The sequence below is a fragment of the Sander vitreus genome, chromosome 4 (assembly GCF_031162955.1).
Source record: "Sander vitreus isolate 19-12246 chromosome 4, sanVit1, whole genome shotgun sequence".
In the NCBI taxonomy this organism is placed as follows: Eukaryota; Metazoa; Chordata; class Actinopteri; order Perciformes; family Percidae; genus Sander; species Sander vitreus.
This window is the reverse complement of record NC_135858.1, coordinates 25,905,864-25,932,451: the sequence shown is the minus strand read 5'-3', so window position 1 is coordinate 25,932,451 and position 26,588 is coordinate 25,905,864. Positions and strand designations below refer to the sequence as shown.

The following is a 26,588-nucleotide window of genomic DNA, read 5'->3' as shown; positions in this document are numbered from 1 at the left end:
CCTCAATTAATGGTGCTGTTATTAAAGAACTATTATTATAATTGTGTCAAATTTAATCCCAGCCAACAGGTCGAGGTTCCTCTGCCATCAGGTCGTCATCGGCTGTTCTCTGATCAGCTGCTTCCAACAGGTTGGAACTAAAAACAACTCAACACGCACTATTTACCAGCCGCGACAGCCATGCTGGTATTGTTTTCACTCTGTGTGTGTTGTGTGTGTCCATGGGAAACACCTCTTGTAGCAGGAACTCCAGAGGCGGTTTTGAATACTTGCCAGGTATGGTAATTAGGGGTGCACGATGATTAGGGGGTCAAATGATATTACTGATAGATTAATGAAAACTCTGGACTTAACTGGAATAATGATTGCCCAGTTTACAATTTCTGCATAAAAATAATCAAATTTATGAATTGGCACTATTGGCTGTTTAATTGCTCCAATATTGTTCTGATTATGCGAAGAAATGATTCATTCAACAGCACAAATCAATTCATTTGAGAGTGCAACTTTGTAACTGGTGGATGTGGCAGTTTTGCTTTTCTCTACGATACCTACCAAGCACTCGTGAGGTAACGCCCGGTTCTCATTGAAACGAAACCAACGCGCCTCATTTTCAGCCACTCGACTTCAATGTGCTTCAACAAAAACAATAACTCCACACAGATGGAAGCAAGATTTAATCAAGTTTTAATTTTCTCATAAAACTATGACATTTCTGTTCAAAGCGTACATTTTAAAAGATTCACTCTTGTTGCCCCCAAATGGTGATGTTTGGAAAACTTGGATTTTTGGGACGCTAAAACAAAACGAGGGAGACTTGACTATTAAACACTGAAAGTCAGATTTCACATTAACTTTGGCAAACTAATTTAATATTATTCGGACGTTTTACAGACCCATTGAAATTATTATTAACCCAATATATCGTTAACGGCTTCATGGATTTAATGGGGGAGGGGGGGTGTTCATGTGAATCACGAGTGATGAAAGTCTGATATTACAACAGATTACTATTAAAATATGAATGGCTTGAGCATACAGTATATACATACAATCATAACAATAAATAACAACACTGAAATTAGAAAAGCGGCTTTGTCTGTAAAATCAATGAAAATGAAAACATCTTTTAGGTTAAAGTAGTAACTGGTTGTTAAAGGGTGAGCTTACCCAAATTCGAAAAATTTATATTCTCTCTAGTATTATCTCTTCTTTACTTTATGAATGTCTCTGCAAACTGCAAACGGTGTTCCCAAGGTTTAGTCTCCAACCTTTAATTTGGCTGATAAAATGACTCCGCTGTTATGTTAAGTAACAAAAATTAAATTTTCAGGTGGTGTCCGTACAATTTACAGCTGGCAGAATGAGCAGTATTTAAAATAAATAGAACGCTGCTTTTGAATGTCACAATTATTTCTGCAAACTGTTGGTTAGCAAAAGTACGGGCACAAATGTAAATATAATTTGAGATTTCTCTGTAGAAGAACTAAAAAAGAACCCTGGAAGTCGTCAAGAAGTAGCATTATACTTGCATCTATTATTATTCTTTTCATGTAGAAATAAGTTTCATAGGTACAAACCTATCATTTATTAATAATATGTAGACAACCAAACAGTCCTCGATACTAATTTACAGAAAATAATCAATATTTATGTTAGAATGGTAATTAAAGCAGCACTATGTAACTTGCAGCTGTAGTTCCAATGAGACAACCTGTAGGGGGACCGAAGCAGGAAAAGTTACATAGTGTTGCTTTAAGTTCCAATGAAAACTGCTGCCAGTGTGTTCTAGATACCACTAGAGTTACCGATAGTGTTTTTTTTTTTTTTGTAACTTGGGTGAACTGGCCCTTTAACAGCGAGGAACAAACCGGATGAAGAGCAGAGTTGTGAAGCTTCAGGTGTGTCTCAGAACTACAGCAGGTAGTGAACGTCCAGCAAGTCTACACATCGAAAATCATTCAAAAGTTCCCCATATGCACTGCAAAAACAAGTGCGTGCTGACTGACTGGATGGACTTATCAGCCAGAGCCATCCCTGTGTTCCTCTAAACTTAGTCTGGTTATAAGCTGATTACGTGCAAGAATATTGTGGGCCATGTAAGCTCCAGGTTCCCTGATAATCAGACTGAAAGTTGCTTCTCCTTATTCTTCAGTCTGACTTGGAGTTCATGTCAGCTGTTTGGGACGGGGTTATCTTTAAAGTTTTGACATGAAGACTGAAGACTTCTTGAAGTCGACTTAACCCTTGTGTTGATTTCGGGTCACATTGACCCGTTTTCAATTTCCATTGAAATATGGGATGTAGAAATAAGTGCTGAAAATGTGTAGAAGAAAAATGTAACAATTTAAAACGTTTTTAACGAAAAAGCAAAAACAAACGTCGAAAAAAAAGTGTTTTTTTCAAGGTTGACGGTAAGACAACACAAGGGTTAACATCAACCTGTACAGCTGCAGACATTTCATCCACACCTGAAGACATTATACTGCCTCTGGCCAAGAAAAGATGGCTTCCCTATTTTTAATCCCATCTACAGAGCTTTGCTTGGCTAGTTTCTTTTTAACCGAGTGAACGGCCGAGGAAACGAGCACCAGAGATGTGGGTCGTGATTCAGAGGTCTGGAACCAGTGTAATGCCGATGCACCCAACAGTGATTCACTACCTTCTGACAGAGACACACCCAATGATTTCATGGATTTCTTTTAATTGCTAAAGATCTGCTTGAAGCTATGGCACGAGCACAGCACATCCAGAACATCTGAGAACCTGCAGAGTTTAAAGACACATGGACAAAGATCCTCTGACTTCGGCCCTTGAAACCTGCAGGAGGATCCCTTTTTTCCAAACTGAAGTCATGTGTGCAGTGGGTTCCAGTTCTCCGAGGACGCCGGGGGGGATTTTCGGACGGATAGGGGCGTCAGGGAAAAAAAAGCCTGGAGGGTTTAAGGCATCAGTGGGCGGGGCCATAGAAAGGCCGGCGAGCTCTGAAAATTCAACATTCACAGCCGTCATTTGCACGTCCTGTCCTCCTTCACTTAAAAGGCAGAGCCGTCACAGATGATGTTCTGGCCTCGGCCAGGGAACAGCTCCATCTGCCAGTACCGGGGGTCAGCGTACACTACAAAAGGTCAGAGGGAACAACCGTCAACTGCGTGTTCAGCAGACCGGACAGCTCATTCAACCGTTTGATTTTAGGGATCTGGAGAACAGATGCAGCATGCAGACTCTTCAAAGACTGTGAGGTACAGTTTAAGCAGTGGCTAAGATATAGCTTTTTATGGTGGGGGCACGAGACCAAAGTTTGTCTGTTCTGCGTGAAGTTGTCGCTTTGTCCCGCTAATGTGTTTGTGGATTTAAAACGGGTGCGGCAGGTGTTACCCATGTCTCCAGGTGTCAGCCACAGGTTGAAGGAGCTGCAGTGTTTCTGGCAGCGCTGAACAGGCAGAACTCGAACTGTTGGTAGCCCCTCGCCCACCACCAGCCAGCCAAACACCCCGACACCCTGAAACACAAGTCAAAGTTAGAACAGAGGCCGAGAGTTCATTTGTGGCGAGTGATGGAGGGCTACACTTAGGGGTATGCGATATATTAGATTAAACGATCTGCCTTTACATAAACATCGTTATCGTGCCACAGTACACAGTCTATCAGATGCAGTTCAATGGCTCCAATTTTTCCTCCGCAAATAGCGGCACAAGGCTAGCCGCGAGCTAACGATGCCAACAGTGCTCCAGGCTAGCTGGCTAGCTAATTGCAAAAACCAGCAACTGTCACGGAGAAAAAAAAAATTGTACGCAAATGACTACATCGAAAGAAAGGGTACTGATTCATGTCCATGAAGTAATGCAATATCAAACTTCCCTGCATCAATACACACATTTTAAAATACATTTAGGAAAAAGGAACTGTATTTAACCTGCTATGGTACAGTGTTTCCAACTTTAAAATGAAAGTAGATAGCACTAGTTCCAAAAGTTGCCATAAGACATACGATCATTTGCATATGGGTGACGTCATTGCGTATCATTTGCATAAAGCTTAGTGGCTGTGTTAGCTGACGGCCTGCTGCTCACAGCGCAGGAGGAGAGGGAGAGAAAGACCTTGTGGTGTTGGCAGAAGAGCTGTGGACTGTGATTACTCTGAGCAGCATGCGTGGAAATCAATTACAATATACTGAAGTCACTAAATTGGTGTTAGCCGCTTTTTAGAAAGAAAGTCGCTAAGAGGGTCTGAAAAGTCACTACATTTAGCGAGTTATTGTTAAACAATATTTCTGGTTTATTACAACGTGGTTCTTACGTTTGTAAATTTGTCCATCACTCCTGTCAGTAACAAGAACCCTGTTTTCCTGTGCAGTCTCTCAGTCTTGCAGTGTGGGGACGTCTGGACATGTGAACTCACCTTACTCTGGGAGTTTGTGCTGTGGGTGACCAGGCAGCGCTGCACGATGGTCCCAGCGCTGTCCAGCAGGGGGCAGAGCTCAGCCTTCGGGAAGAGCCACCTCAACACCTTCTCCCTGGTCCCAGAGCTGAACCTCCTGCAACAATCGACACACACTAACAATCATTAAATACCACTGGGTCTCGCATTGCCAGACCTTCCTCCACAGCGTTGCGGAGGAGGGTCTGGCTAGTCCACACAACATCCCGGGATGGGAGAAAAATGTGCTCTAGTTTATTGGCCTCTGGAAGGAACTTGTTTGGGTGGAACATGTGTACGTTCAAAAGTTGTTTTAGTCGCGCAACAGAAAACTCAGATTGTACAGACAGTCTAGCTAGCTGTCTGGATTTACCCTGCAGAGATCTGAGGAGCAGTTAACCATAGTCCTCGTATATCTACCGGAGTTTAGAACGCCAACACAAAGACAGTGGAAGGTAATGACATCTGGCAGAACCTCCGGCAGCAATCCGGAACAATCCCGAAAATGAAACGTCATGGATACAGACCACACTGTCTATCGTTATCAAACATTTACTCCATGTAGTTTCTCCATCAGTAAATATAGACGAGGACAGATTTTCAGTCCAGTTTTTTTCTGTAACCATCTGGACAATAGACGAATAACAAGATATAAACATCTGTGTATCGAATGCCAAATAATAATGATTATTTGACAGCATACACCTTTTGCATAGACTACTGAGTTCCTAAAATATTCTCCCCCTGTGATTATGATGCAGGTCAGGTCTGGGTTCCTCAGAACCGAGTGGACCAGTGAACTGGACTTTGAACCTAAATGTGTACCAGAGCAGAGTGAAGTTGGCGGGTCCCTGGGGGAGCCCGAGGTTGTGGTTGTGCAGACCGTCGTCCTCCTCCAGCAGGATGGACATGGAGCCTGAGTGGGCCAGGTAGAGCTCCTCCAGCTGCTGCCGCTGGACACTGAGGGACTCCCCGCCCTGCACAGACCAGTAGGAACAAACACAAACCAGCAGGATTTAGACTTTTCTGATACTGTTTATTCATATTATTATTTACATTCTTATTATTACTATTATGATTTTATTTCTTCTTTTTTATGCTCACCCTTGGTTCACCACCCCACCCATCCACCCTAACAGACTTTGTCCCAGACTGACTGAGAACTAGGGCTGTGCAATTAATCGAATTTTGATCGCCATTTTCGATTTTGGCTCCTACAACGATCACAAAAACAACGTTAATGAGAAAAACTATACATTTTGCACATTACGTTAAAAGTAAAATCTAATTGTATATTGTGTTCTGAATGACACGTGGACTTTCGCTTATCCTGAAGGCTAAACTCTCTCAGCCAACTAGAGGATGGATACCAGAACCGAGCCCGTCGGGCCAAGTTCAGACAGATATTTAGAAATGATGTTCGGGTTGGGCTCAGTCACATATAAGGTATTGAACATTTTAAATTAAACAGCTTATTAACGTGCGCTTGTTGCCCCGTGTGCGCTGATGCGCTCATCTGTTGACATTTCCGAATGCTTTCCTACGGTTGCTTAATAAAAGCGGGCTTTCCACACAAACAAACGTACATGTGTCATTAGTATGAGGAACATTTTTTTGTCAGGACATAAATATCTTAATGCCTGTAGGGCTCGGTTACTGCTCTGTTGGACGCGGGCCGTGCTCGGACAGAAAAATGCGTCCCGATCCGCACTCTACAGCCAACATTTGAATATATTTTTCAAACAGGTAAAGCATTAAGGGAAATCTCACAGTTCAAGGTGTTTACACTGTTGATTTGTTTAACTGTTACGCTGTTAATGTTCAATAATTGCAACATCTTTCCAAAAGTCTATGAGTAATCGTGTTAAATAATCGTGATTTCAATATTGACCAAAATAATTATGATTTTTTCCATAATTTAGCTGTGGACACATACTGTACATGCACACACCCACGACAACTTGTTGCACTGTTAATGTTTACTACTACTACTACTACTAAACATTAGTCTTCTGTTTGAAAAAGAAAGCAACATCGTTTACAAAGTTTGCACCCATGGGTGTCAGAAGGAGAGGCCCATCGGATTGGCCTCTGACCTTTAGCAGGACGAGCTGTGGACCCCGTCGCAGATTCACCGTCCCTCTGAGGCTCTCTGGGACTTCCAGCACCGAGGAGATCTCTGCACAGCCTGAACAGTTGACCAGATTCTGCCTGAGAGAGCCGGCACTCCACCATTCATGGAAACCTGCAGCACACACACACACACACACACACACACACACACACACACACACACACACACACACACACACACACACACACACACACACACACACACATTCAATTAAGTGTAGAAAAAAAGGAAAATCCAAGGCACTCTTCTTAAAAATAATTTTAAAAGCCTTTATTTTACTGGCAATATTATAATAGAAAATGAAAAAGACATGGGGAGAAGCAACCCACGCGTAGCAGCACAGACTGCCAAGGCACTCTTCTTCAAATAATTTTGAAGAAGAGTGCCTTGGATTTCCCTTTTTTTTCTACACTTAATTGAATTCCCGACCCCAAAGAGCACCTTCAAACATCTGACTGAACTTCCTGAGCACCCTGGACTTTTTTGTCTTTCCATACTACAAGTCAAATTCATCTTTTTTTCCCCCGACGTTGGAAAGCGTGGGTTGTGATTACTTGTAGGAGTAACGACTCACTCCTATACTTGGGTTACACGACTCTCGACGCAGCCAACGTGTGTTGCACTTCAGTAATAAATAATTCTTTTTTTTTTCCCCCCATCCTTAAGATATCCAGTACTTCCTCATTGAAACGTGTGTTTGTGTGCGCAAGTGTTTCTCTACGCTTCACACCTTGCAGATTGTACTTCTTGGCGATGGGCAGGGACAGCAGGCGGACGTGGCTGAGTGGGGATGACCAGTTGTAACAGCCCAGGTTGACCAGGCCCAGCTGCGGGGCGCTCTGAGGGTATGTGAAGGCCAGCACCACCACCAGCAGGAAGCCCACTGCCACCACAAACTGCAGAGACAACAGAGACATTACCAACACTTCCGCTGCAAAAGGTAAGTGATTTTGTATTTTCTTGAGACTAAACTTCTCATCGGTTGGATCTTTATCAGTTTTTTTGGTAGCTGTAATAGCCCCTCCTGTCCATATTGGCCATCACATGATCACTCCTGTACTGTTTTTTTTGGTTTACTGTACTTGCTGAGCTGCAGTGGACAAATAGTTATACTAATAAAAAGAGAGAATTACCAAAGTGGAAACACAAGGGTCCTGCAGTGGAAAATTAACTATTTATGTCTGACAAACAATAATAACCTTAAAAAAAGATACAAAGATAGATAGATAGAACAATAACAAACTGGCAGAGCAACCAAAATCCTCATATTTAAGAGGCTGTAACCTGCATTTTAAGAGCGTTCATGTGATAAAGGCCTTCAGTGATTCATTGATTACATTTTCTGTCGACGAGGAGTATTAGCAGTAATATTTGCGTTGGCAGGCCTGACCTTTATGGTGGCTCTCAGGATGGGGAACTGGGGAGGCTCTCTCCTGGGCTCGTTTGTCTCCAGGACCTGCTTGATGAACCTCTCGATCTCCCTCTCCGACATGCCGTAGCGGTAGCCCGACTGGCGGAGGATGTCGATGCTCTCGGACAGTTTGTCGTAGATACACGGCTCGCTCATCGTCGTTCCAATGATGGCCGCAGCGACGGCAGCTTCTCGGTCAAACACGTCGATCTTCAGCTGCTTCGGGATCCAGGAGCATGGTGTCACCTACGAAGTCATCCACAAAAAACAGCTAGCGATCATAACTTACATGATTTAAAAGGTGTTATCGTGTAAATTAGTAATTAATATGCAATCTAAATGTAATTATAGTTTGCTGTGAGTGTCAGTATGTGTTGTTTTCTCTTGCATGGAAACAATGGGCCTAATGCCAGAGCCACACAAACAAACATTCATTGTATGAGTCATTTAAGAGAATTTGTGGCATTTTCCCAGAGTGGTCCAGACCTGTTGAAGGAGTCTTGTACTGATACTTCTCTCTACAGTTAAACTGAAGACCTGAAGTTAAATATGATGCAAAACTAAAACAAAATAAATAAACATTATAGGTATAAAAAGTATTCTGTTCACCTCTTTGCATTTTACCCGTTTTTATTTTTTAGAAGGGACATCTTCTGCCCTAGGTCTATAGTTTGTGGTTGTAAAGTTCCATGAGGCTGGGATTATTCAACAGGTCATTTCATACAGTAAGGTCAGAGTACAGTACGTTATCGAATAAGATCAAGATACCGCCGTGGGGGGCGGCAGCCTCTGTTTTGTGCTCTCTGGTACTTTTTTTGTTTTTGTTTATTTTCTCACAGACTGTCCCTATGATGAACACCTAAAACCTTTCCATGGTGTCAGGGCCAATCCCTGCGTAGTAACCCAGTAACACCAAGCATCCACCTCAAGTGAATTATATATTTTATAGTGTTAAACACATCATTTAAACATGTAAATGGCTGTCAAACATACACTGTCATATCCTCAGATATATAAGCAATCTGTTATATTAATAATTATTTATTCCAGTACAATTTGCCCTTTTTCATTACTAAAATCTTCATAGAACAGTTTGTTTACATGTGTTTATATGTGTATGCATAGCATACATAATGCATGTTTATATGTATATATGCACTTTTTAAATACAAACTGTACATCTCTACATAGTAATCAAATGGTTATGTTTACCTTGTTCAGCTTTACAGTCCTTGTGTTTAGCCGTATGTCTATTTCTGTGTAAGTACTTTGAGAGCAGGGTCAGGGTCAAATTCCACGTAAATGTTCACACTTACTTCGCCATTAAAGCTAATTCTGATTCTAAATGTACTTAGCTACTTTCCACCACAGTGGATAACACAACAGACGCCATCAGTCCAACTGTTGCCTGCCGCATTTAAAACAATCAGCTATATAAAGTATAATGTCAATACAAACTTGTAGCCAAAACAGTGAGATGGCACGATTGTGATTTAAAAACATAGCTACCACCACAGTCAGACTGACTGCGCTTAAATGACATGTTAGCTTGTGCATGTTAGCCTTGATTAATACTTTCAGTTTACGTCATTTAAAGAAAACTACAGAAGACTGAAAGCCTCACCTTAAAGTGACATCCACCGCCGTATTGGGAGTCTCTTCTTTCTCACGTTACGAAGGAAAATAAATGTTTTTTTTAAATAAACTAGCTAGCTTGCTAGTTAACAGCCAAGGAACCGTTTAAAGAAGGAAGAGTCATTACTCGTCACATGCGTCATTGGTGCCAACCCAGTAGTATTCTAAAAGTATTTGATTGTAATAGATAATCTTGTTATCAATAACTAACCAACCAACCTTTTTCAAACTGTTGTTGATATATAATTATATTTAAGAGGAGTAACATTAGCCATCTCTCTCCATAATAGTTCCTATTATTGTCAGGAGGTGACGCTGGCTCCGGATCAGTTATAAGTTTCCTCGCAAACAGCCCGGATACAGGCTTCTTCTTCTACTATTAGCTAGTTTCTAGGTTTTAACGGCGGTTGGCAAGCATCGGATCAGCAGTACCTCCACCTTCTGCTTTGGAATGTGGATCAGAGATGAATCCTATCCATTAGTCCCTTTTGACTGATCCGATGGATCAGATCAAAGACAATTATACTGCTTGATCCACTTGACATGTTCAATAACGTTTTAAGTGTATGTCGTCTTCTTTTTTTCCTCTAATGTTTCTTTTTCTTGTGGCATTTTCCCAATTTGCGCTTGGCAGCAAATTTTCATTACAGGAAATTACAGCAATTACAATTACAGTAATTACATTACATCGTGACTGTAAATACAGTCTATGGTGGTCCTAACCAGTAATTGGTTCTTTTCTTTCGTTTTGCCTGTGGTCTTGCTGTTGGAATATTTTGTGTTTTTGTGTGTCCTATGTGTATTGTATATGGTTTTGTCTTTAATAAAATGTATAAGCTAAAAGAACAAATGTGTGCACATACATGGAATTTGACTTTGGTTTTTGCATTGCTCTCATACATATAGTCTGAGAATATTGAATCAAACCTGGCAACAGACAGCATGTTGTCTTAATCTTCCATCTGAATCCACCTCTTCCTCTATAAATGTCAAATATAATCAACACATAAATTAAGTTTTATTATAAATTAAGACACTTTATTGATCCACTGGGGTAAATTCACAAGCTACCCAGCAGGTAAAGTATATATTAAGTAGTTAAAATGAGCTCCACTTAAAGTAATGTACATATTCATGTATAGCCTTATAATGTAATACATATTATCATTCTGCATAATGATATAGGCTACTTAAGTACATAAAGTATATTTGTATGCGAATATTTTTGTACCTCTACTCAAGTAACATTTTGAATGCAATTCAAATAGCACACCGTGTGCTAAAAATCCTGATTTACATGTGACGATTGTGCCAAGCTGTAAATCAATTTTATCTATAGTTTTTTTACCCATATGGCTTTACCTGAATATTTTATATTTTTTCTATGGTTTGAATGAGACATTACAACAGCGGTAATGGTCAATTCCGCTTCCAACCTGTAGGGGGACCGAAGCGGGAAAAGTGCTTTAGTGTTGCTTGGTTGCTTTAAGAAGCTGAACCCGTGTTGCATCAACTCTTGACTGTAACCAATCACAGGACAGAGAAAGGCCTCAAACAGGACCAAAACATCACATATCGGCCAGTGAGACCTCGGCCTATCAAAATGAAGTTCCGCCCCCTGTTTCCGTTTATTTTTTCTGTGTAACTCGTGGATTGGATGTGCGACTATGAAACAGCAGCGACACCGAGCTGCGCCAGTCAGAGACTCTGAGGATCAAGCTCCCAAAACAGTAAGGAGTAAAAATAAATAACTTTGACACACATTAAACATATTTTATTTTGAAAGTCGTCATCGGAAGTGTTCGTTGTTAGCATGTCGACCATGACACTGTGTTGTAACCTGGATGCATATATGACAAGCGGCAACGTTACGAAACCAAACTTCGCTCACATTTAAACAGTTCTCTTAAATCGTAAATCTTATTCATTTTCTTCCACAGAAACCAGCAGGTTAAACTGGTTCATCCCGGTGTAGCTAGTCTTGTGTTTTGGTCGCGGTCAGCGTATTGTTGTTGGAGGTCAGCGTGTCTCCAGTTGAAACCAGCCAGCCGACCAGATGCTTTCCCCGGGCAAGACCGTCTCCTCCCGGCTGCTCAGGCCGTTGTCAAGGCTTCCTCTCTGGCTGGGCTCCGATGGTAGAGCCGCCAGCTCTGTGCATAAAGGTAACAGCCGTCCAGAGCACGTTAGCCTGTTTATTTGAAGGCACAGAGCAGCTAGCATGAAGCTAATCCCAAAGTGACGCAGTTTGGTACGGAGACAGGAAACTTCCCAAAACCTAACGTTAACCCGAGTGATGAACATGGATGTATTAATATCCAATGCAGCAAACAATTCTGGATTTAAAGTAGCTAAAACAAAATGCCAGTGTTGTTTACACACAACCAGCGTTCAAAATTAACCATTTCATTAACCAGCCAAATGGCTAGTGAATGTTCAAATTTCACCAGCCACTCAATAGATTACCATTGTTTTTTGGCTGATGAGTGAAGCATTACCAGCCACTTGGATATTTTACCAGCATTTGGCTGGTAGATGGTGCCAATTATGAACCCTACACACAATGTGTTTTGGTGAGTAACATTGAATGTAAACAAATCATTAGTTTGTTAACAAGAAAACTGTACAGGGCACTAGCAAACTAACTGATTATAGTTTGCTAAAATAAGGGCTATTAAAGTTTAGTCAAATATAAGGATGTGAATTGTTTTGTTATATAAAATAAAATCAACAACATTGATACTAATAATACACTTGGCATACAAATATGTTTTGATACATTATACAGTGTTTAATTTTCAGAACTTGACAGTTTACCATACTCTGCTTTCCAGACACAGTTGATGAATGACTCAACACATACTGACCTGCCTGTTGTCTGACCCAGTGTTTCAGACCAGGAACATTCAGTTTGGATTAAACCCCAGCTGACTGTGTGGCTGATGTTGTTGTTGTTGTTGTTGTTGTTTTGTGCTGCAGAGTTGATAAAAAAACATGAACTGGAGAAAGATGAGCTGCGCCCCCTCTACATGGACTTCCAGGCCACCACGCCCATGGTAACCATTACCAACCATGTTTTTCCAGCTGATGTCAGAGAGTTACTTATACTAACTTGCACTTACAGTTTCACACGTGTGTATTTGTGTGTAGGACCCCCGGGTGCTGGACGCCATGTTGCCCTACCAGGTGAATTACTATGGTAACCCTCACTCCAGAACACACGCCTTCGGCTGGGAGAGCGAGAGCGCCATGGAGACGGCCAGGAAGGTATAGAGACACTCTGTCTGTACAGAAAGAGAAACTTGTTCTTTTCTTATGTTTATTTTTTAAAAGCTCAAGTAAATCTTAACTTTTTAACCATTATTTCTTTACATTACAGTGCACTGTAGTAATGTTTAAACCATCCACATTGTTAACCTTGTACAACATTCAATTCATTCAACAAACATACAAGAATAAACGCCATCGCAATCATTCAATCAACCAACATGTCAGTAGCAGCAGGTCAACAAATAGGAAACCCGGGCAAGTGCAACAAAGCACAAACAGGTTGCCGAATTTAAGCTAAATTAAATAAATATACAACCATAATCCAACTTAAGTAAAGTTGTAAATAAATCAAAGCATTATGCTTCCCCATAATTACAAGCTCTGAATGTTACAGGTTGCTGCCATCAGCACCATTTAAGAGCCTAATGGCAGAAGGAATTCAAAAATCTGTTGGTTTTACATGGGGGGGGGCAAGATAGCACCACCCTGATCTACAAGAAAGAACATGGCCATAATTCATAATTAGGTCATCTTTCCAGTTAATCTGAATTTGAGAGAGACGCTGACTGTTCTCTCTCTCTCTCTCTCTCTCTGAGCAGCAGGTGGCTGATCTGATTGGAGCAGATCCCAGAGAGATTATCTTCACCAGCGGAGCCACCGAGTCCAACAACATGGCCATCAAGGTCTCACTCTGCTCCTCTTCTTCATCAATTCCTCTACGTTACCTCCTCTTCATCGCACCTTCTCTCCCTCTCCTCTTACTATTACCTTCTCTGGTTTTGCTTCACAGTGAGAACAGATTAAAAACAGAGGAAACATATAGAGTACGGTGAGAACAGGATGAAGGTCTGGTCACATCAGACATTAATGCTAACAATTGCTCTTTTTGGAGCAGTTTATACTCCGACAGGGGAGGTTAAATTAGACTTGATGGTGACACGCAGCTACAGTACGATAGTTTCCTAGTTAGTTTCCTCCATTATGGACTCTCTGTTCAGCGCTGTCAAGACAGTTTGCTTTTGGTCATTGGCCTGAATTAGCTTTGTTAAAGTTTACCCAAGTTTAACATGACACAGAGAAATTGCCCAAATTTACTTCACCTGGATGTGCGAAAAACCAACAATCCCGAATTTATCGGAATGAGTTGATTTCACCGCAAAATTTTAATTCAAGCCGTCCTAAATGCTGGTGTGATCATATCCTGAGAACACATTAGGAACAGAATGACAAGGCAGTGAGAACAGTCGAGCGGTGAAAGTACAGTAAAAACAACAACACTGAGTTAAAACCCAGCCTGTGATGTCAATAGTGACCCCGCCTCTCCCATCTCCCTCTCCTACAGGGCGTGTCCAGGTTCTACCAGACCAAGAAGCGTCATGTGATCACCACGCAGACGGAGCATAAATGTGTTCTTGACTCGTGTCGCGTTCTGGAGTCTGAAGGATTCAGTGTGACCTACCTGCCAGTCCAGCCCAACGGACTGCTGGACCTGGAGGTATTCATGAACGTACAGAGAGAACACACAAGAGAGAGAGAAATGTCATTGTGTTCATTAAAAACTGTTGTGGTTGTGTGTTTTCAGCTGTTGGAGGCCTCCATTCGTCCTGACACCTCTCTGTTGTCGGTGATGACCATCAACAACGAGATAGGAGTCAAGCAGCCAATCAAGGAGATCGGTAACCTTTGCAAAACAAACATGTTAATTACTCCCTGCGTAAGGCAGAAATCAAATTTCTGAAACATCCAGTGTTTCATCCGTGTTTCAGTGAATCACCATGACCAAGTAGAGCAGTGTTTCTCAAATGGGGGTATGTGTACCCCTAGGGGTACTTTGGAGTACTGCAGGGGGTATGCGAGATATTTAACAAAATGTTAATAGTTACAAGGCCAGAACATTGTTGCATTGTCCGACTTTTTACAAGTTTCTCGCTTTTTTCAAAGTTATGTCACTGTTTTTGAAGTTGGTACTATTTTCGACCTATTCTTGCCTTACTTCCTTCTTTCTACCATCTTTTTCCAAGGTTTTGTCTTATTTTTTACAGTTTTTGTCTCCTTTTCTCATCAGCATTTAAATGTTTTTTCAGTTACAAACCTGTTTAGTAAATCTATCGCTGATAGCGCTGTACTGTTCCTCTTTTATATAGACTTTTTTTTTTTTTTTTTTACCAAAAAATGATTAGCGCTGGTCAGGGGGTACTTGGCTTAAAGAAACAAATCAAAAGGGGTACATTATTGAAAAAAGTTTGAGAACCACTGACGTAGCGTATTCACCAGTTCTCCTGATCTTTACTTTTTCATAGGGAGTCTCTCGTCTGATTCAGTGTTCCGATGAAAACTTTTGAACAGTTGAACTTTACTCTTCCTGCCCACAGGTCAGATTTGTCGTTCCAAAGGAGTATTCTTCCACACTGACGCCGCTCAGGCTGTCGGAAAGATTCCCATCAACGTCACGGACTGGAAGGTTGATCTAATGTCCATCAGTGGCCACAAGATCTACGGACCCAAAGGTTAGCCATAGCATTACTGTAGATATATTCTTAACTGTTAGCTCTTTAGAAAAGGAGAGGCAGTTTATTTATACAGCACATTTCATACACGTGGCAGTATAAAGTGCTTTACAAATTGCATACTAGAAAATGCTTACGTTTCTGAAAGAAATGTACTAAAATTTTAAACACAAACTGAAATTCTGATAAAGTCAAATTTGCGGTTAAAATACAAATACTGAAAGAAGCTGAAGTAGTGGTTAAAATGAAAGTGAAGAAAGAAGCTTAAGTTTCAGTGCAAGCACTAAGTGAAGTCGTGAACATTTTTGAATTATTAAGATTAAGAGATTAAAGCAGTTATGTCAGTTGATGTGTAGGCTGATTTACAGGATGTAGAGTGTGGGTCTACTCTAGACCTTTCCAGATCGTTCCGCCCCCTTGTTACAATAGTCTGACCTGCTCAAGATGAGTGCATAGATGAACTTTTCGTGATCATGTTGGGACCCTTACTATAGCGATATTTTTTAGATGATAAAAGAAATACCGATATACACGTAATACAGATTTCAGACTTGACTAATCATTTTAAAGATAAGAGGTGAAGGTGTGCAGTGATTTTCTGTCTTTCGTAATGAGTGTCAAACCCAGTCCCCTCTGTTTTGTCTTTATTTAGCAAGAGACAATTGTGATACACATGGTCATTACTTTACTCAATGCACTGACAGTGAGTCAATGGGACCATAGTCACCTGGTGAAAGACAATTTTAGATTTCAGTATCTTCAGAATAAATGTTGTAATTAATGTTGTTTTGAATAACTGCAGCATGTATTGATGGAGCATACATGTTCAGATCCTTTTGGTACTCCACATGTCATGCTGATCTGCTTGGAAGTTACATTGCCTGTGTGTGTGTGTAGGTGTCGGTGCTTTGTATGTGCGCCGCCGGCCCCGGGTGCGTCTGGAGCCGCTGCAGAGTGGGGGTGGGCAGGAGAGGGGTCTGCGCTCCGGAACGGTCCCCACCCCTCTGGCTGTTGGGCTGGGAGCCGCCTGCAGCATCGCAAAGCAGGAGTTGGAGGTAAAACTAACGCACCCAAGCATCCACTCAGACTTAAAAATACATCCAAACGTCCTGGGACTCAGAGTAAGTGTGTGTGTGTGGGTGTGTGTAGTATGATCATCACAGAGTGTCTATGCTGGCTAATCGTCTAATCCAGAAGATCATGTCGGCGCTTCCTGACGTCATCATGAACGGAGATCCAGAACAACGCTACCCTGGTACACACACACACATACACAGAAGTGAAACTCTTACACAAAAAGACACAACTGTCACATTCTTGAATTTTAACCTTCATGAACCTGAAAGTCTTTGGACTTGATGTTAAAGGTTTCTGTAAAAAGTGTGTTATATTGACAAAAACGTGTTACTGCAGTAGATGTTGTTGGTGTACTTTTCAGGCTGTGTCAACCTGTCCTTTGCCTACGTGGAGGGAGAGAGTCTGTTGATGGCGCTGAAGGATGTCGCTCTGTCATCTGGGAGGTCAGACACACAAGCTGTTCAGTCAAACTATTTTTAAATATATAAATGTAACTGTACCCTGTGGAGTTTATTTTTTATTGTATTTTTTTTGTTTGTTTTTTTTACCAGTAGTTTCACTATGGAGCAGTGTTTTTGCAAGTGGGTCCCCATTTTGTTTGTATCATGTATGTTTGTTTGTTTGTGTGCCCACAGTGCATGTACGTCAGCGTCTCTGGAGCCATCATACGTCCTCAGAGCGATCGGAGCCGATGAAGACCTGGCTCACTCTTCCATCAGGTACAAACCCTGACATCGGCACTGTAATCCAGATCATAATTCAGATAATGTTTGTCATTTTAAAGAAATCCCATGTCTTCAGAAGTATATTATGATCCTGTCCCTGACCCTAACCCTCTAGCCATGTACAATGACATCACTTGTAGGGTTAATGTGTGTGTGTGTGTGTGTGTGTGTGTGTGTGTGTGTGTGTGTGTGTGTGTGTGTGTGTGTGTGTGTGTGTGTGTGTGTGTGTGTGTGTGTGTGTGTGTGTGTGTGTTAGGTTTGGTATTGGCAGGTTCACCACAGAAGAGGAGGTAGACTACACAGCAGAGAAATGTATCCTGCAGGTCTCCAGGCTCAGAGAGATGAGGTGAGTTTAGCTGGACTGATAGTTCTGTTTTTTCTAACTGATGAAATTTTGGTTAAGTAGTTGGTAATGTAGTAGTAATGATGACACTGTACTCACCAATGTAAAATCTGAGAACAGGGTGACATCAATTAGAAGAAATCTGACTGGTCAAGAAACGCAAGCAGTCAGACGACAGGTTGGACAAACCTTTTTGTAAGAGAAACCGAAGGTGAACGTTAAAATAATTACCCAAATTGTCCGTTCAGTACCCACTTCCAGCTTCAAAGTCAACCTACTATACCTACTGTTCTTGTGTGCACAGTTTTCCTGTTTAAGGAGGGAGCATTACTGTTGTTTCACATGCCCCTTACTTTCAGTTCAAATGAAATGGTTTAGATCATCTGAATAAACCAATTGTTTCCAAACTGTCCGATCGTCAGACTTCTTTTAGTGATGTCACTCTGTTCCAGGATATCAAATATTAACTTGGTGAGTAAAATGTCACTGACCCATGTTGTAATAAATTAGAATTGTACTCTAAAACTGACTCTGTTGCTCCATACATAAATTTCTCTCTCTCCTATTGTCAAGTATATGTATTTATTTGCATGAATGGGTGATGGCAATGTTATCTATAATGTGTTCTAAATTGTAATATTGTTGTAGGTAAAGCCCAATAACCTGTCTGTCTCCCTGTCTCTCTCTCTCTCTGTGTCTGTCAGTCCTCTGTGGGAGATGGTTCAAGAAGGCATCGATCTGAAGAGCATCAAGTGGACGCAGCACTAGACTCGTCCCACTTCTTGTTTACTTCCCTGGCTGCCGATGATGACAATTGATTCCCAGGGAACTCTGGGAATGGACTAGCTGTTCCTTCTTGTACACAAACACGCACAAACTTCCTGTCTGACTTGAAGTCTGTTTGTTACTGTAGCTCTGTGTCTCCGTAGAAGCTCCTCTTGTAGCTCTGTCAGGAGATGATGTTCAGAGATTTGACCAGCACATGGCAACCTTCGCTTGTTGAATGTCATTCTGTCACACCTAGGTCCTGTATCACAAAGTCAGTTCATCTTAGTCTGGCTCTCTTTTGGGTTACCTGGCTTCACTTTCAGCTATCTCTGGGTTTACTAATCCAGCTCTGAGCATGTTCACCAGAAACGGTGAACAATCATGTTCTTCATGGAGCTGATGACGTCACATGTAACGTCATCAGCTCCATGAAGAACATGATCTGACATCAGATGAAACTGCGGGCAAATGATATTACTGAGGTGGCAAAAAGAAGAGATTTACATGGAGGTGAAATATATTGAGCATAATCGCACAACTAGAATAAAATAAGCTTTTGTGGAATTAATGTTTAAATATAAAAGTAGGGTTAAGTCTGTAAATCAGTGTGGGAGTCTGCTGATCTATAAAAACGTATCTACTGCTCCTTATTTCTTGTCACTCTATTGTAAACTCAGGACCTTTTGTCCCTGTCAGGAACCAGTAGTAATGATAACTTCAGTTTTTCATTCGTCTGATTGGTCAGTACTTTGCTTCGTGATATAGCCTCTTGTCAACATGTTGAGCAGGGGGCTGCAACTGTAGGCAGCAGACTGAAATGTACTAACCTGTCTTAATATACAATAATTCCCAGTCAGAACTCTTTCATTTTATGATTCACAGATTGTCTCCTGCTTTATTCACATGGGATACTCACTGCCCTCCCTGTCTCAGAACCCAGTCTTGTAGTTTTGCTTTCTCCTCTCCCATCAGTTTTTCAGTTTTCAATAAACAGCAGTATCATGGCAGTTCATCAGCAGTGTTCAGTGTTGGCAGCCGCAGTTTGGTTATTCAGTTAAAGTCTGGGACACTACAAGACTGTAGCCTTATGACCACAATTGCTGACTTTCGAGAAGGCGGAGAGTAAAATCAGCTCAGGTCCAGGTTGTTGATGGGAATCTGAACGTGATTTTGTATCGTGTTCCTGGATGATCCAGTCACATTTATTAGACTCCCTCTACTGTCTTCTACTGTTACTCTCATATACATTATTATCCAATAAAGTGCTGCTTCAATACACGTTTTGTTGTTTGTTTTTTGTTCTTTGTTTATGTGTATTGGGATAATTACATTTACTGAACAAATGCTACCCACCACACAATGTGAAGCCTTTGCTAGTTTGCAATGCCTGTCCATAGTTGCGCTTGTACACAACACACAAATCAACAAAGTTTATAAATAATAATTTACACCATACAAAACAGACAATACATTTAAATACCATTAAACACTGAATTAAAAGCACCTGATTTGTTTTAAGCATTATATAAAAAAAATTACACTACAGTTCACACCAGCAGAAGCAATGTACATAAAAAATAAGCACATTTTGTACTCCATTACTGCCCCAATTTTTTTATTCATACTGTTTTTCTTACATACTATACAAGTATACATCTAATATTAGTAGTATAGTAAGTATACTGTAATACTAATAATTCCTAATACCCAGTATTGTATAAGTGTTTTATGAGATTAACCTGGTTGAGGGCCCTATTAGGGTCTTTCCGACCGGAGGGATTTTTGCAGTTCTTAGAACTAAACGTTCCTAGAACACTTTTTTCGTTGTGTTCCGACAGGAAAAATGTGGGGATTTTTAAGTTCCTCTGGCCTCAGTAGCATACTTTTTTAGCTCCTACTTCAGAGCAGGGTCTTTTCCCTTTTTCAAGGTGTACTTGATTGGTCGAACTTATAAGTCACGCCCACTGCCAACTCGGAAACTTGCAGACAGAGCAACAACGGGACATTTTTAACAATTTTCACCATCTTATTCATCATTAAATTCACTTCTGACAACGTTTTAGGCGAGAAATTAACTGTTTAGATTTCGAATATAGGCAGTCTTGCGAAAATGTATGCCGAATTGTTCAGAAGCTCCATCTAGTGAGGCGACAGCCAGCAAGCGCCTTCCCCGGCTTCTAGCTCGTTGCTCGGCCAGTCATGCTCAGACACCTCGCTGTAAGCTGGAGGTCTCTCAGACCGCTCTCGTAAATAAGAGGCTTTTTTATTTCGCCGTTTGTTTAAATATCACAAGACATGTCCATCATAAGATTAACGGGAACCTGTGGTTAACTGTCTTTTCGGAGTTAAACTCCACAAGCGTGTCCTGCGGCTCGCCGGCCGTCACACACACACACACACACACACACACACACACACACACACACACACACACACACACACACACACACACACACGTCCACAGCATAGCAGGCAGAGGCAGGGTCTGTTCTGGCTGTGTTGAGCAAAACATTACGTGAATTACTACGAGAATGGACGTGCATTTAATATAGGAAAAGTGCACAAGTATTTGCATCATTTGTTGTTGCTGTATGTGGCGCTAAGGTCTAATGACGATGCTATAAAGACCGTTGCCGTGCTTGCGTCACTCCCTTACCCCTCCTACCAGTCCCTATGGCCACTTGGCCAGTGATGCAAACGGAAAAAAAGGTTTTGGGGGAGAGTAGTTCTTAGAACTGCTTAGAAGTGTATTTTTCCTCTAAAAAGTACAAGTACTATCCGGTCGGAAAGCACCTATTGACACCCCACAACGTTTGTAAGTACCCTGTCACAGTCAAGTAAACAAATTAATTTATGCACCAAGTGTTTACAATATAAGGTTTAGTTTGAAGTTATTAATTGCCATATGCACAACAATTACAAAGTAGCAGTTGCTGACAATAACAATCACAGAGATCTCAGGTTCCCTCCAACAATGCTCAAACAAATATGTATGTCTAAAAAGAAAAAAACAAGACTCTAAGACATAAAATAGTGCAAAATTAAAATATATGTTACTTCATCTGTACATTTTATACTAGATTTTGGAACCTAGCTTATTTGCTCCAATTCATCCAGAGGAACAGTAGTGAGGTCCAACACTGATGTTGGGCGATGCCTGGCTCACAGTTCTTGTTCATCCTAAAGGTGCTGGATTGAGAGCTGAGGTCAAGGCTCTGTGCACAGGACAGGGTGTCCACATGCTTAAGGACATACTGTATAGTGTTCATGTTTATTGTTATGCACCAAAAACCCCAGAAAGAAAAAGAAGAAACTCTTGTGTCATTAGCCCACATTATAGTTCATAAACAGAGGTATACTATAAACAGATACATAGACAGTACAAAACAAAAGAGAAGACAAGACCTTAAAAAACTAAAAAGACTACAATTATTTATTTTGTAGTGATAGAATTTGTGTTATGTGCATCATAGTATAATTATGTAATACCTTGAAGGTGTTAATGTCTTTTTTGTTTGTCATTGGATAAGATGGTGCTATATTGCTGACACTCATTAATAAAGTTGGCCCTCTTCAGTCTATAGGGGGCGCTGTCGCTTTGACGTCAGGGAAACGCTGGCCGCAATCTCGCGTCACCACGTCTGGTATCGCGGTGTTTGCACCGACATTTCGTGCAGCAGCAACTTTCACAGAAGATACCGGAGAAGACGAGCGCTCCGTTCATGAACTAAACCTCAGTGTGTTTGTTGACACATTTCTCGGTAAGAATCTAGCAGCGGCAGCCCGCTCAGTGACACACACACACACACCGGGAGCCGAGCACGAGAGGAGCCGCTTAAAACGCGCATCTTGCTCGCTGCTCTGCTTCAACACACAAAGCAAGGTTCACAGCCAGCTAGGTGGCTAACGAAGTGTTAGCATAGCTAAGCTAAACTAGCTTGGTTACACTGAGTATTTATCTTGGGAATTGGATAGTTAGCTATGACTCTTTAGGATCTTTCTGTAGAGGTTTTTTGTCAGATACTTATTATAATGACTGCTTTTTTTTTTAAATGTTCAGGCAGGTTTGTTTTAAATGTCTTGTCTGTAGCTGCTAGCTACCGTTAGCTAGCTAACCGACGCAATATTAATGTTTTAATGTATTTTTCATTACGGGTCCGCTTATGTTGTAGCTTCCTCACTGTATGAACTGATGAGGAGATGTGCGAGTCTTAGCTCTGTACAGTTTTGTTTGTAGCTCAGTTTTTCTCGGTTTCCCTGCGTCAATGCCCACTGCAGACCATAAGCACAGGCCACGCCCACTGGTCGTGGCGTCACTCATCCATCACCAGGTGACTTTTGATATGAGAAGGGTAAAGATGAGTGACAGTGGTCATGGAGACAGTCTGGGTTTCAGATTGTGTTTCTGTTAGCTGGTAAGTTACACACTACCAGCTAACAGATTTTCAAGCCCTTTCAGACATGGATTCTGCAAAAGAAATGGCCGTTTTTCATCCAAACAAAGGTCTCTGTTATGTAAATGCTCATAGTGGTTGTATTCAATTATGACAGAACCAATACAGATGGAGCATCAGCATATGTAAACCGATAAATGACAGAAAGTGAAGTACACACAAACAGTTTGTCCACCAGAGAGAGTAGTGACTAGTTTGTTTTTCAACTGTAAAATGTTCTGCCCTGTACATTTCCTGACTAAAATTGTAAAAAGACAACGCACTTATGTAAGGGAACCTTATCAAAAATGTTTGTTATGGGCATGCAAAGAAATTTAATATCAACCAATGTATCAGCTTTTTCTAACTTTCAAATGCCAATGTTGTTAGGACGATGAGAATCAGCTGTAATGGCCAAAAAAGTGTAAATACGTACAAGGAAAGGAAGACTGATCAGATGTGAATCTGCTATTAAAACCTAAAATAGGCTCATTCACAGTGTTTTCTGGTTTATTAAACTAATTTCTTTCTTTTTAAATTAATTAATTTTATTTATTGGTAGAGAAATGTTACAGGACCACCCTCATCAGATTGCCGTTATGACTTGTACATAAAAGCAACAGAGTCTTTTTCAAACATGAGACTGACATTTGCCTGAACATTTATGTAACAAGATGAATATCTGAAAGGGGCTAACATTAAGTCAGTGAATAATAGTGCATATGGTTAATTTGTGTGGAAAAGAAGAAGAATTTCCATAGTTCAGTTATCTGTACTGGATTTGTTTGTTTTTGTCCTGTGCAGGTCGGTGGAGTTCTGTACAAGCAGAACCAGAGATCAGTCAATTCTGAAATAGGTGAACTGATAAGGTCTGGAGAACACAGCTGTAGTTCAGGTTTAATAGGGTGCAGCCAAAGGCTGTGTGCTTCAGGTTTCATCACACCAGATCCTGTCTCCTTGTCCTGTCTGTTGAGATTTGAGCTCCAAGTTGGGTTATGTGTGGAGAGTCCCTCATCTTTCAAAATGGATTCAATCTTTTTTTTGGAATGATTTAGTCCATGGATGTCGTTCCACTCTTCTCGTTCAATCCCAATCTTTTTGCTTTGTTTTGAGGTGGATGACAACATGTGGACAGTTATGTATTCCAGCTTTAAACTGAGAAATCAAGGCAGCGCTTTGCTCTTTAATTCTGAATTTGCGGTTTCTGGCTGTTTTGGTGGAGGTTATATTTTTTTGTTGCCTCTTTTCAGCTCTATTTTGTTTCTTGGCTTATGTGAGTGAGAACTGCAGTTTAACCTTTTTGCCTCTCTCTGGATACTCTGGTTGTTTCTGACATTATTAGGGTTTGCCGATTTCGCTCCTGCTGTGTTTTATTCTCTTGCTGCTGTTGATGTTTCACAAAGGCCGTTAGCAGGTCTACGCCAATGAGTAACAGGAGGAGTAGATGTCCAGGTTGAAATTTGGTGGTGGGTGTGAATTGTCTGTGCTGAGATTGAGCACTGAAATCATTGATGATGATGATACCTGGCATCGTGTTGAAAGCTGTGGTGGGCTGCAGGTAGCAGCCTCACACCCAGTGCAGGTTTTTTATTTATTTTTTTTTAATTGTATTTTCAACTAACACATTTCATGAGCTTCAGAGTGCCTGAAATGTCCGTTTTAGTGAGATATCCATCCACAACCATAACGTCTGCCAGTCCTGGATCAAGGTTAGTTAGAGAACAGAAACCTGAAGATGTGTCTGAGGATTTAGAGCTTTGGGGAAGCAGTGAGCGTTGCTCCACCTGCTGTTGTTCAGTTGGACATCATGTCAGTTTTACTCAGTTTGCACCCAACTTCTGTTTGCTTTCTCTTCTGATCAGCTGCTGTCTTTGGTGCTGTGCTGCCAGTTGCTGATGTTGCTAATTTACATAATGCATTACATAATTCTAATGTCGCTCTGGTTGATATATTGCTAATGTTGCTCTGGTTGATCTGATGCTAATGTTGCTCTGGTTTACATGTACCTGACATTGCTCTTGTTAAAAATACTGGCGACGTTGCTCTTATTGCTCTGGTTGATAAGTTAACATGATGTTTTGTTGACAATGTATTGCAGATTTGCTGGTTGACATGTTGCTTGTGTGGTGGTGTTCTACAACCAGTTGCCAAAGTGCTGCCTGCTGATTTGGTGCTGCTTGAGGATTCAGGAAATGGAAGGATTGGTCCTGCTCACCTGTGTGTTGTTGCTGGATTGTTACTTTGTGTTTTGCAGGGTGTTGCTGGCTGGTTGCAGCTCAGCATGTCCTATCCTCAGTTTACTACTTAAATTGTTCTGATGACAGTTTGAGTCTAGTTTGATATTTGGTGTGCACCGCCAGCTTTCGTCATTACGGGTTTTGGAGAGGTGTGTCTCAGGTAGCAGAGCTCCTTCAGTTTGATTCTGAGATTTGTTGTCCTGCTGCTAGTTTTAAAAGTCTCTTGTGGCTGTTGAGTTTAATTTTTGTGTGCCGTGTTGAGGTTAAAGACAACTTTTTAGAACTGAGGCTAAAATTAAATCATACACCACACAACGCTTTAATATTCATATCGTTGTTTAACCTGACTCACCCCGATTTTCCGCCAGACGCGTCTGTGCTGCATTCCGGCTGCACCGCTGTTCTGTCCGCTGTCACGCGCCATACTTCACTGGGAGCATCTCAGAACCGGAGTGCCTTGCCTGCCTGACTCGCAGATTGTATTGTCTCTACAAGTACTTGAAAGAGCAACCACGTGTTAAGCTAGTATCTACCCTCCACTCCAAGCACTCCTGCAATTAAACTCCATGCCTTCTTTTCTGGTGTTGTTCAGATAAAAAGGATCTGTGGTATCAAGTTTTTTAACCTCCAAGATGAATCTCTCGTCGGCCATGGTATTGTAGAGGAGACATACGATATAGGGGGTGTCTTTTGGTAAATTGACTGGATGCCCTCTTCTAAAAATAGACCTGGCGCGTTAACTTTAGCTGAGCGGAAACCAGCTTCACGCGTGCTTCTGGGACCTGACGCGGTTGGTGGAATATCAAGCATTGACTTGAATGGCCACGTTGCTCACGGGGCTGCGGCGCCTTCGGAACGCAGCACAGATGCACCCAGTGGAAAATAGGTCTAAGAGTCAGTTATTAACACTGATTAACACCTAACAAGTGCTGAAAACACCTAAACTTACTGTAAGTCTGTTCTGAGAAAAGTTGAATTCCATCGAGATGTTTTAAACAGGAATGTTTGTTTTGCTGACTTTTTACCAGGTTTCAGTGTCCTGCAGAAATCCTGTCTGTTGAAACTATACACACATCTTAATTGCATTGGTAAATTGCAAGTTGCATGAAATTCATGAAGGTTTACTGTTGCACAAAATATTTCCGTCTCAGCCAAAACTACAAGCAATATCCTTGTACTGCCTTACTGTAAGGGTTACTTTAAAGAGCCAAATTGCACAGTTCTCAGTTATGTACGAGGGCTGATACAGAGAGCAACTCAATTGAGATTTAAGGTCTTCAGTAATCTTCAAAGAAATTGTATTCTATGAAGTCGTCATTCAGAATCAGAATAGGTTTATTGCCAAGTAAGTACTTACAAAAATGTTGCTATGTTGGTTGGTGCATAGGCTACATTTCATAATTTGCTTTAAGTTCCAAAAGGGTTGATTTCACCTTTTGGAAATGGGGTTTTGGAAACTTTTTTAATTAAGGTCTTTCTTGCACATATACATATGTTCTTTATATCATATGTATTGTCTATTTACATTGGTGCCATTCCTTAATTCCTTTATTCTTTGCCATGGATTTCTTTTACAACACAAAAAATGAACTGTGGTGCTATGTTAATGCTTAAGCTTCTGTTGGAGTTTAA

General features: G+C 41.1%; 3 protein-coding genes across 9 annotated transcripts in view; 2 read left to right on the top strand and 1 right to left on the bottom strand.

Moving 5' to 3' along the window:
* Positions 1–660: 660 nt before the first annotated feature.
* c4h6orf89 (chromosome 4 C6orf89 homolog) lies at positions 661–9,963 on the bottom strand. 5 transcript variants are annotated; one of them, XM_078249179.1, is made up of 8 exons: positions 9,589–9,963; positions 7,944–8,210; positions 7,284–7,449; positions 6,462–6,664; positions 5,245–5,396; positions 4,402–4,537; positions 3,379–3,502; positions 661–3,118 (listed from the first exon to the last, which is right to left on the bottom strand). In XM_078249179.1, exons 2-8 carry the CDS (start codon positions 8,118–8,120, stop codon positions 3,036–3,038), a joined length of 1,041 nt encoding a protein of 346 aa, XP_078105305.1. In that variant the 5' UTR covers positions 8,121–8,210; positions 9,589–9,963; the 3' UTR covers positions 661–3,035. The 5 variants fall into 5 exon arrangements, with proteins under 5 accessions (XP_078105305.1, XP_078105300.1, XP_078105304.1 ...); XM_078249174.1 differs by having other exon boundaries at positions 661–3,502; XM_078249178.1 differs by having other exon boundaries at positions 661–3,502; positions 6,516–6,664.
* Positions 9,964–11,222: 1,259 nt separating this feature from the next.
* On the top strand, positions 11,223–19,564 carry nfs1 (NFS1 cysteine desulfurase). Of its 2 annotated transcripts, XM_078249173.1 has the most exons (14): positions 11,223–11,329; positions 11,540–11,761; positions 12,576–12,652; positions 12,747–12,863; positions 13,466–13,549; positions 14,209–14,361; positions 14,449–14,542; positions 15,239–15,373; positions 16,271–16,428; positions 16,523–16,628; positions 16,812–16,893; positions 17,086–17,169; positions 17,432–17,521; positions 18,223–19,564. In XM_078249173.1, the coding sequence occupies exons 2-14, from the start codon at positions 11,656–11,658 to the stop codon at positions 18,284–18,286; spliced, it is 1,350 nt and encodes a 449-aa protein (XP_078105299.1). In that variant the 5' UTR covers positions 11,223–11,329; positions 11,540–11,655; the 3' UTR covers positions 18,287–19,564. The 2 variants fall into 2 exon arrangements, with proteins under 2 accessions (XP_078105299.1, XP_078105298.1); XM_078249172.1 differs by lacking the exon at positions 11,223–11,329 and having other exon boundaries at positions 11,401–11,761.
* Positions 19,565–21,940: 2,376 nt separating this feature from the next.
* The window catches only part of cpne1 (copine I), a 28,778-nt gene continuing 24,130 nt past the window's right edge, over positions 21,941–26,588 (top strand). For both annotated transcript variants that reach the window (XM_078249170.1, XM_078249169.1), the window contains exon 1: positions 21,941–22,047. The gene's annotated coding sequence lies outside the window, so the exon portion shown is untranslated. The remainder of the gene's footprint in view (positions 22,048–26,588) is intronic.